The sequence below is a fragment of the Entelurus aequoreus genome, linkage group LG12 (assembly GCF_033978785.1).
Source record: "Entelurus aequoreus isolate RoL-2023_Sb linkage group LG12, RoL_Eaeq_v1.1, whole genome shotgun sequence".
Taxonomy (NCBI): domain Eukaryota; kingdom Metazoa; phylum Chordata; class Actinopteri; order Syngnathiformes; family Syngnathidae; genus Entelurus; species Entelurus aequoreus.
In genome coordinates this window covers 61,142,186-61,154,860 of record NC_084742.1, presented here as the reverse complement: position 1 = coordinate 61,154,860, position 12,675 = coordinate 61,142,186, and the positions used below count along the sequence as shown (strand labels likewise).

The 12,675-nt window shown below is 44.6% G+C and overlaps 1 protein-coding gene across 3 annotated transcripts in view; it reads left to right on the top strand.

The window, feature by feature from the left end:
* The window catches only part of fbxo18 (F-box DNA helicase 1), a 73,805-nt gene that overhangs the window by 29,304 nt on the left and 31,826 nt on the right, over positions 1-12,675 (top strand). For 2 of the 3 annotated variants that reach the window (XM_062066345.1, XM_062066344.1), the window contains exons 14-18: positions 4,767-4,863; positions 6,996-7,162; positions 9,855-10,191; positions 11,339-11,461; positions 11,529-11,635. In XM_062066345.1, coding sequence (XP_061922329.1) covers positions 4,767-4,863; positions 6,996-7,162; positions 9,855-10,191; positions 11,339-11,461; positions 11,529-11,635 — 831 coding nt within the window. The remainder of the gene's footprint in view (positions 1-4,766; positions 4,864-6,995; positions 7,163-9,854; positions 10,192-11,338; positions 11,462-11,528; positions 11,636-12,675) is intronic. The other variant, XM_062066346.1, reaches the window with a different exon arrangement.

The window sequence follows — 12,675 nt, the reverse complement described above, 5'->3', positions numbered from 1 at the left end:
AGGTTGGCACAACACACATCTACTATCTAACACAGGTTGGCACAACACACATCTACTATCTAACACCACAGGTTGGCACAACACACATCTACTATCTAACACAGGTTGGCACAACACACATCTGCTATCTAACACAGGTTGGCACAACACACATCTGCTATCTAACACAGGTTGACACAACACACATCTACTATCTAACACAGGTTGGCACAACACACATCTACTATCTAACACAGGTTGGCACAACACACATCTACTATCTAACACAGGTTGGCACAACACACATCTACTATCTAACACAGGTTGGCACAACACACATCTACTATCCAACAAGTTCGTACAACACACATCTACTATCTAACACAGGTTGGCACAACACACATCTACTATCTGACACAGGTTGGCACAACACACATCTACTATCTAACACAGGCTGGCACAATACAAATCTACTATCTAACACAGGTTGGCACAACACACATCTACTATCTAACACAGGTTGGCACAACACACATCTACACAGGTTGGCACAACACACATCTACTATCTAACACAGGTTGGCACAACACACATCTACTATCTGACACAGGTTGGCCCCACACACATCTACTATCTGACACAGGTTGGCCCCACACACATATACTATCTGACACAGGTTGGCACAACACACATCTACTATCTAACACAGGTTGGCACAACACACATCTACTATCTAACACAGGTTGGCACAACACACATCTACTATCTAACAGGTTGGCACAACACACATCTACTATCTAACACAGGTTGGCACAACACACATCTACTATCTAACACAGGTTGGCACAACACACATCTACTATCTAACACAGGTTGGCACAACACACATCTACTATCTAACACAGGTTGGCACAACACACATCTACTATCTAACACAGGTTGGCACAACACACATCTACTATCTAACACAGGTTGGCACAACACACATCTACTATCTAACACAGGTTGGCACAACACACATCTACTATCTAACACAGGTTGGCACAACACACATCTACTATCTGACACAGGTTGGCACAACACACATCTACTATCTTAACACCACAGGTTGGCACAACACACATCTACTATCTAACACAGGTTGGCACAACACACATCTACTATCTAACACAGGTTGGCACAACACACATCTACTATCTAACACAGGTTGGCACAACACACATCTACTATCTAACACAGGTTGGCACAACACACATCTACTATCTAACACCACAGGTTGGCACAACACACATCTACTATCTAACACAGGTTGGCACAACACACATCTGCTATCTAACACAGGTTGGCACAACACACATCTGCTATCTAACACAGGTTGACACAACACACATCTACTATCTAACACAGGTTGGCACAACACACATCTACTATCTAACACAGGTTGGCACAACACACATCTACTATCTAACACAGGTTGGCACAACATGCATCTACTATCTAACACAGGTTGGCACAACACACATCTACTATCCAACAAGTTCGTACAACACACATCTACTATCTAACACAGGTTGGCACAACACACATCTACTATCTGACACAGGTTGGCACAACACACATCTACTATCTAACACAGGCTGGCACAACACAAATCTACTATCTAACACAGGTTGGCACAACACACATCTAATATCTAACACAGGTTGGCACAACACACATCTACACAGGTTGGCACAACACACATCTACTATCTAACACAGGTTGGCACAACACACATCTACTATCTGACACAGGTTGGCCCCACACACATCTACTATCTGACACAGGTTGGCCCCACACACATCTACTATCTGACACAGGTTGGCACAACACACATCTACTATCTGACACAGGTTGGCACAACACACATCTACTATCTAACACAGGTTGGCACAACACACATCTACTATCTAACACAGGTTGGCACAACACACATCTACTATCTGACACAGGTTGGCACAACACACATCTACTATCTAACACAGGTTGGCACAACACACATTTACTATCTAACACAGGTTGGCACAACACCCATCTGCTATCTAACACAGGTTGGCACAACACACATCTACTATCTGACACAGGTTGGCACAACACACATCTACTATCTAACACAGGTTGGCACAACACACATCTACTATCTAACACAGGTTGGCACAACACACATCTACTATCTAACACAGGTTGGCACAACACACATCTACTATCTAACACAGGTTGGCACAACACACATCTACTATCTAACACCACAGGTTGGCACAACACACATCTACTATCTAACACAGGTTGGCACAACACACATCTGCTATCTAACACAGGTTGGCACAACACACATCTGCTATCTAACACAGGTTGACACAACACACATCTACTATCTAACACAGGTTGGCACAACACACATCTACTATCTAACACAGGTTGGCACAACACGCATCTACTATCTAACACAGGTTGGCACAACACACATCTACTATCCAACAAGTTCGTACAACACACATCTACTATCTAACACAGGTTGGCACAACACACATCTACTATCTGACACAGGTTGGCACAACACACATCTACTATCTAACACAGGCTGGCACAACACAAATCTACTATCTAACACAGGTTGGCACAACACACATCTACTATCTAACACAGGTTGGCACAACACACATCTACACAGGTTGGCACAACACACATCTACTATCTAACACAGGTTGGCACAACACACATCTACTATCTGACACAGGTTGGCCCCACACACATCTACTATCTGACACAGGTTGGCCCCACACACATCTACTATCTGACACAGGTTGGCACAACACACATCTACTATCTGACACAGGTTGGCACAACACACATCTACTATCTAACACAGGTTGGCACAACACACATCTACTATCTAACACAGGTTGGCACAACACACATCTACTATCCAACAAGTTCGTACAACACACATCTACTATCTAACACAGGTTGGCACAACACACATCTACTATCTGACACAGGTTGGCACAACACACATCTACTATCTAACACAGGCTGGCACAACACAAATCTACTATCTAACACAGGTTGGCACAACACACATCTACTATCTAACACAGGTTGGCACAACACACATCTACACAGGTTGGCACAACACACATCTACTATCTAACACAGGTTGGCACAACACACATCTACTATCTGACACAGGTTGGCCCCACACACATCTACTATCTGACACAGGTTGGCCCCACACACATCTACTATCTGACACAGGTTGGCACAACACACATCTACTATCTGACACAGGTTGGCACAACACACATCTACTATCTAACACAGGTTGGCACAACACAAATCTACTATCTAACACAGGTTGGCACAACACACATCTACTATCTAACACAGGTTGGCACAACACACATCTACTATCTGGCACAGGTTGGCACAACACACATCTACTATCTAACACAGGTTGGCACAACACACATCTACTATCTAACACAGGTTGGCACAACACCCATCTGCTATCTAACACAGGTTGGCACAACACACATCTACTATCTGACACAGGTTGGCACAACACACATCTACTATCTAACACAGGTTGGCACAACACACATCTACTATCTAACACAGGTTGGCACAACACACATCTACTATCTAACACAGGTTGGCACAACACACATCTACTATCTAACACAGGTTGGCACAACACACATCTACTATCTAACACCACAGGTTGGCACAACACACATCTACTATCTAACACAGGTTGGCACAACACACATCTGCTATCTAACACAGGTTGGCACAACACACATCTGCTATCTAACACAGGTTGACACAACACACATCTACTATCTAACACAGGTTGGCACAACACACATCTACTATCTAACACAGGTTGGCACAACACGCATCTACTATCTAACACAGGTTGGCACAACACACATCTACTATCCAACAAGTTCGTACAACACACATCTACTATCTAACACAGGTTGGCACAACACACATCTACTATCTGACACAGGTTGGCACAACACACATCTACTATCTAACACAGGCTGGCACAACACAAATCTACTATCTAACACAGGTTGGCACAACACACATCTACTATCTAACACAGGTTGGCACAACACACATCTGCACAGGTTGGCACAACACACATCTACTATCTAACACAGGTTGGCACAACACACATCTACTATCTGACACAGGTTGGCCCCACACATATCTACTATCTGACACAGGTTGGCCCCACACACATCTACTATCTGACACAGGTTGGCACAACACACATCTACTATCTGACACAGGTTGGCACAACACACATCTACTATCTAACACAGGTTGGCACAACACACATCTACTATCTAACACAGGTTGGCACAACACACATCTACTATCTAACACAGGTTGGCACAACACACATCTACTATCTGACACAGGTTGGCACAACACACATCTACTATCTAACACAGGTTGGCACAACACACATCTACTATCTAACACAGGTTGGCACAACACCCATCTGCTATCTAACACAGGTTGGCACAACACACATCTACTATCTGACACAGGTTGGCACAACACACATCTACTATCTAACACAGGTTGGCACAACACCCATCTGCTATCTAACACAGGTTGGCACAACACACATCTGCTATCTAACACAGGTTGGCACAACACACATCATCATTTACAAGTGATAGTAGGTCACAGACAATTGAATTGTTTACCACATTTTCTTTGTCAAGAGTTTCCGCTTTGGGGCAGAGATCGCCTACGTGGGTGCCACCATCCTCAAGGTGTGCAAGAAAGTCCACAAGATTCTGGTGGGAGGACGACAGGAAGGTAAACACTCCTGGCAGGACTTTACAGTCCATCATGGAATGCATTGTCATGTTGGCACCAAGCCTTTTACCTGCAATGAAGGACTAGTCTCTGCTATTGAGACCCTCCTTTTCCAGCAGGCCTGGGCTATTATTTTGCCTCAGCGGGACACATTTAGAGAAAAAAGTGTGTCTGGGGGCCGGTATATCTATTTTTAGAAACACTAATATTAACTATGAAGGATAAAACACTGAATATTGACAACATATGAACGTCACACCCCTTCTCCATCCACATATTTTACAATCAAGCGAAAGGCAACAAAAATGCAACAAACACAGCGAAATATGAACACGAATAGTAAAAATAAATATCACTAAGCTTTACAACTTTGTTGTAAAAATCTCCTTCCGCGTCTGTCCCTGACACCCACATTTTCAGGCTCGCTCTGGAAACACTCTGTGGAAACACTCCCCACCCACACTGCTTGGTGCCTCGTCTGACTTAAAGGCCTACTGAAATGACATTTTTTTATTTAAACGGGGATAGCAGATCCATTCTATGTGTCATACTTGATCATTTCGCGATATTGCCATATTTTTGCTGAAAGGATTTAGTAGAGAACATCGACGATAAAGTTCGCAACTTTTGGTCGCTGTTAAAAAAAAGCCTTGCCTGTACCGGAAGTAGCGTGACGTCACCGGAGGAAGGACTCCTCACATTTCCCCATTGTTTACACCAGCAGCGAGAGAGATTCGGACCGAGAAAGCGACGATTACCCCATTAATTTGAGCGAGGATGAAAGATTTGTGGATGGGGAACGTGAGAGTGAAGGACTACAGTGCAGTGCAGGACGTATCTTTTTTCGCTCTGACCGTAACTTAGGTACAAGCTGGCTCATTGGATTCCACACTTTCTCCTTTTTCTATTGTGGATCACGGATTTGTATTTTAAACCACCTCGGATACTATATCCTCTTGAAAATGAGAGTCGAGAACGCGAAATGGACATTCACAGTGACTTTTATCTCCACGACAATACATCGGCGAAGCTCTTTAGCTACGGAGCTAACGTGATAGCATCGGGCTCAAATGCAGATAGAAACAAAATAAATAAATCCCTGACTGGAAGGATAGACAGAAGATCAACAATACTATTAAACCATGGACATGTAACTACACGGTTAATAATTTCCAGCTTGGCGAAGCTTAACAATGCTGTTGCTAACGACGCCATTGAAGCTAACTTAGCAACGGGACCTCACAGAGCTATGATAAAAACATTAGCCCTCCACCTACGCCAGCCAGCCCTCATCTGCTCATCAACACCCGTGCTTACCTGCGTTCCAGCGATCGACGGAAGGACGAAGGACTTCACCCGATCATCCGTGTGGTCAGCGGCTAGCGTCGGCTAGCACGTCTGCTATCCAAGTCAAAGTCCTCCTGGTTGTGTTGCTGCAGCCAGCCGCTAATACACCGATCCCACCTACAGCTTTCTTCTTTGCAGTCTCCATTATTCATTAAACAAATTGCAAAAGATTCACCAACACATATGTCCAGAATACTGTGGAATTTTGAGATGAAAACAGAACTTTTTGTATTGGATTCAATGGTGTACCAATACTTCCGATTCAACCATTGACGTCACGCGCATACGTCATCATACATAGACGTTTTCAACCGTAAGTTTAGCGGGAAATTTAAAATGTCACTTTATAAGTTAACCCGGCCGTATTGGCATGTGTTCCAATGTTAAGATTTCATCATTGATATATAAACTATCAAACTGCGTGGTTGGTAGTAGTGGCTTTCAGTAGGCCTTTAGATTACCATAGTAACTAATTAGATGACCATAGTATCTAGTATATCATGCAAAAGCGCAGATTGTAACGATTGAAAGACTTAGTATAGTTGAAGACTTATGGTCATTTGAAAACATCATTGTATTCCATTTATATTTACATCTAACACAATTTCCCAACTCATAAACGGGGTTTGTACTTGTAATGGATATATTCAACTATGAGCCAGCAGGATGTACATCTAATGGATGACTCCTTGCAGGCCTATACTGCACAGTGTAGTAACCACTGAATGTTTATGCAGTACAAAACTACAGTAAGTCATCACTATTTTGTGTTTTTATTCCTCCAGGGGGTGTGTTTGACGACAAGGCCGCCCAGGCTGCTCAAGATGTAGCAAGTGGCAAGACTCCTGGCAAGGGGACAAGCGCCATCTTGTCCAGATGCAATCTAACCATGTTCAGTGAAGCCGTGCGCTTGACCGAGGTCAACACGGAGTGCAGCATCCACTTTGTAGGCGTAAGTGTCCTACAGTCTATATGTTACAACCCGCCTACTATCACTTCAGCACATGATAGCGTACATGATGTCATTGTAAGAAGTCAGCAGCTGCCATGCACAGTTAGCAAGAGTGGACTTGGTCACACAATAGAACATATTAGCTGTGTGCATTAGCTTGAAAACCACCACTTCCTTACATGGAAACAATCAAGTGTGTTTTTGTTTGCCTGTGCATATTATGAAGTGCACACTTGACACGGCCCCATTATCGGCGCCGATGTTTGGCGTTTTGACATATATCGCTATTGTGTCAGTATTTTGTACCACAACTACATCAGCAGATACAATATATACACATATAATATTTGAAAATAGAAAAACACCAACACAACAGGAAGTGCCACCAAAAGAAGCGCGCAGGACAGGAAGTAAAAGACCAAACTCCAAATAAGGCAAGGTGTGATAACTTCATGTATCAACTCAATAACACAAACTTTACTTTTGATGCAGACATCCCGACACGTCCCAAACTACTCTGTGCAGTGTTGAATAGCTTGTACTCTGCTGCCATCTAGTGTCTCAACACTGGAACTAACTTCAAATCTACTTGAAATCTTTTATGACCGTAGCTGCACGCATCCTACCTGGCTACCTTCTCCACTGATGCTTAGCTGCACGCATCCTACCTGGCTACCTTCTCCACTGATACTTAGCTGCACACCTCCTACCTGGCTACCTTCACCACTGATGCTTAGCTGCACACATCCTACCTGGCTACCTTCTCCACTGATACTTAGCTGCACGCCTCCTACCTGGCTACCTTCGCCACTGATGCTTAGCTGCACGCATCCTACCTGGCTACCTTCTCCACTGATACTTAGCTGCACACCTCCTACCTGGCTACCTTCTCCACTGATACTTAGCTGCACACCTCCTACCTGGCTACCTTCTCCACTGATGCTTAGCTGCACGCCTCCTACCTGGCTACCTTCTCCACTGATACTTAGCTGCACGCATCCTACCTGGCTACCTTCTCCACTGATACTTAGCTGCACTCATCCTACCTGGCTACCTTCTCCACTGATGTTTAGCTGCACGCATCCTACCTGGCTACCTTCTCCACTGATGCTTAGCTGCACTCATCCTACCTGGCTACCTTCTCCACTGATGTTTAGCTGCACGCATCCTACCTGGCTACCTTCTCCACTGATGCTTAACTGCACGCATCCTACCTGGCTACCTTCTCCCCTGATACTTAGCTGCACTCATCCTACCTGGCTACCTTCTCCACTGATGTTTAGCTGCACGCATCCTACCTGGCTACCTTCTCCACTGATGTTTAGCTGCACGCATCCTACCTGGCTACCTTCTCCACTGATACTTAGCTGCACTCATCCTACCTGGCTACCTTCTCCACTGATGTTTAGCTGCACGCATCCTACCTGGCTACCTTCTCCACTGATGCTTAACTGCACGCATCCTACCTGGCTACCTTCTCCACTGATTCTTAGCTGCACGCATCCTACCTGGCTACCTTCTCCACTGATGCTTAGCTGCACGCATCCTACCTGGCTACCTTCTCCACTGATACTTAGCTGCACTCATCCTACCTGGCTACCTTCTCCACTGATGTTTAGCTGCACGCATCCTACCTGGCTACCTTCTCCACTGATGCTTAGCTGCACGCATCCTACCTGGCTACCTTCTCCACTGATACTTAGCTGCACGCATCCTACCTGGCTACCTTCTCCACTGATACTTAGCTGCACACCTCCTACCTGGCTACCTTCACCACTGATGCTTAGCTGCACACCTCCTACCTGGCTACCTTCTCCACTGATGTTTAGCTGCACGCATCCTACCTGGCTACCTTCTCCACTGATGCTTAGCTGCACGCCTCCTACCTGGCTACCTTCTCCACTGATACTTAGCTGCACGCATCCTACCTGGCTACCTTCTCCACTGATGCTTAGCTGCACGCATCCTACCTGGCTACCTTCTCCACTGATGCTTAGCTGCACGCCTCCTACCTGGCTACCTTCTCCACTGATGCTTAGCTGCACACCTCCTACCTGGCTACCTTCTCCACTGATGCTTAGCTGCACGCCTCCTACCTGGCTACCTTCTCCACTGATACTTAGCTGCACGCCTCCTACCTGGCTACCTTCTCCACTGATGCTTAGCTGCACACCTCCTACCTGGCTACCTTCTCCACTGATACTTAGCTGCACGCCTCCTACCTGGCTACCTTCTCCACTGATACTTAGCTGCACGCCTCCTACCTGGCTACCTTCTCCACTGATACTTAGCTGCACGCATCCTACCTGGCTACCTTCTCCACTGATTTATCGGCCGATAATATCGGCAGGCCGATATTATTGGACATCTCTAGTTTTTAAGCCTTTTTTTAAAAAAAGCATCCACAGTCTGGGGTGCCCTCAGGTGGTCAGGGAGAGCGTTCCACAGACTGGGAGCGGCGCAGCAGAAAGCCCGGTCTCCCATAGTTCGGAGCTTTGTCCTCGGAGGTTGGAGGAGGTTAGCCTGTCTCGTGTGGAGGATTTGGGGGTGAGCAGTTCTTTGAGGTAGAGGGGGGCATTTCCATGGAGGCACTGGTGAGACTTTGTATTCCATCCTTAATGTAAGGGATTTGGGGTATTGAGTTGATGTGTTGAAGGATGCAGTGACATGTGTGGTTGATCTTCTCCTGCAGGGTGTGGACAACATGGGCTTGAGTAAGATCAAAGACATTTGGTACCTGATGGAAGGCAAAGACAATCGTAAATGTGAGTCACCACTTCCTGTGGGTGAGGAATACATCCGCTCATTCTTTTCTTTTCCTCTCACAACAGTGATCAAGGACCACCTGGTTTGGTGCTTTTCCAGGATCAAAAAAGAAGACCCCTTCGAGGCCCTGAAGACCTACGCCGAGCACACGAACGACCGCGACCTGGAGTCCAAGCTGAGCATTGTGGAGAAATACCGATGTCGCATCCCTGACTTGGTGAAGCGCCTCAACAAGCACTCCGAACCGAACGCCAAGAATGCAGGTGTGCACTTTGGACTAGGGTTGTACGGTATACCGCTACTAGTATAGTATGGCTAATCAATCAAACACGCTACTATACTCTGTTGGAAAAGTACCGCTTCTCCATATTCACTTTTTATTTTTAACCTGCACGTGGTCACGTCATGACTTTGCTGCTTTTACCTGCAGAGGAGCATGTTGGGCAGCGCACACACACAGAGTACTTACAAGCAGACACAGTGTGTAGACAGAAAAGGGAGAATGGACGCATTTTGGTGTAAAAAGTCAAGATAAAGGTGATGTTATAACACTGAAACACCCTCAGGAAGAGGTGCTTTAACACATGGCTAACATCCATCCACAGTGTTTTAGCTACTTCTAAATAACTAATCCTAGCTAAACGTGCTTCACTACACACCGTAGGAGGATACAATAGCTCACCGCTAACAAAAGCTAGCGCTCCTCAATGTAAACAAATGACATGGGTGGATCTACACATGACGTCCACTGTAATGCTACCAAGTACAAGAGTGTATCTAGTCGATACTACTATGATTACATCGATATTTTTTATCGTTACATAACCTTTTTTCATATTATGTTTATAAAGTCAGTAAATACGTCCCTGGACACATGAGGACTTTGAATATGACCAATGTATGATCCTGTAACTACTTGGTATCAGATCCATACCTAAATGTGTGGTATCATCCAAAACTAATGTCAAGTATCAAAGAAGAGAAGAATAAGTGATTATTACATTTTAACAGAAGTGTAGATAGAACATGTTAAAACAGAAAATAAGCAGATATTAACAGTAAATGAACAAGTAGATTAATAATACATTTTTACAGTTTGTCCCTCATAACGTGTACAAAATAATAGGTGTATAAATGACACAATATGTTACTGCATACATCAGCAGACTAATTAGGAGTCTTTGTTTGTTTACTTACTACTAAAAGACAAGTTGTCTAGTATGTTCACTATTTTATTTAAGGACTAAATGACAATAATAAACATGTTTCATGTACACTAACATTTTGTGTTCAAATAATGACATTTTTTGTGGTCCCCTTTATTTAGCCAAGTATGGAAATACATTTTGGTAGCAGTACCAAGATATTGGTATGGGGACAACCCTCCTCATGCTGACTGTTGTGTTCCAGACTTCATCCTGTCCACGGTCCACAAGGCCAAAGGTCTGGAGTTTGACACGGTGATGGTCACGGACGACTTTGTGGATGTGCCGTGCTCCAGTCACTACCGCAAGCACTTCAACTTTTCCTTCGGTGAGCGTTTTCCTTGGTCAGTGTACGTCTTCACCACCCGTTTTCATATCTGCTCTTTGGTGTGCAGATCAGATTCCCAGTGACGAGTGGAACCTGCTCTACGTGGCCGTGACTCGGGCCAAACGCACACTCATCATCACTAAGAACATCCGCCGCATCATCACCTACGCTGGCGTACGACACGCTCACACACACTCATATTTACACGTTCACACACTCATATTTACACGCTCTCACACACACGCTCAAACACACTCGTATTTACACGCTCACACACACACTCATATTTACACACTCATATTTACACGCTCACACACACACTCATATTTACACGCTCACACACTCATATTTACACGCTCACACACACACACTCATATTTACACGCTCACACACACACTCATATTTACACGCTCACACACACTCATATTTACACGCTCACACACTCATATTTACACGCTCACACACACTCATATTTACACGCTCACACACTCCTATTTACACGCTCACACACACTTATATTTACACGCTCACACACACTCATATTTACACGCTCACACACACTCATATTTACTTGCTCACACACACTCATATTTACACGCTCACACACACTCATATTTACATGCTCACACACTCATATTTACACGCTCACACACTCATATTTACACGCTCACACACACTCATATTTACACGCTCTCCCACACTCATATTTACTTGCTCACACACACTCATATTTACACGCTCACACACACTCATATTTACATGCTCACACACTAATATTTACACGCTCACACACACTCATATTTACACGCTCACACACACTCATATTTACACGCTCACACACACACACACACACTCATATTTACACGCTCACACACACTCATATTTACACGCTCACACACACTCATATTTACACGCTCACACACACTCATATTTACACGCTGACACACTCATATTTACACACTCACACACACTCATATTTACACGCTCACACACTCATATTTACACGCTCACACACTCATATTTACACGCTCACACACACTCATATTTACACGCTCACCCACACTCATATTTACTTGCTCACACACACTCATATTTACACGCTCACACACACTCATGTTTACACGCTCACACACACTCATGTTCACAAGCTCACACACTCATATTTACACGCTCACACACACTCATGTTCACAAGCTCACACACACTCATATTTA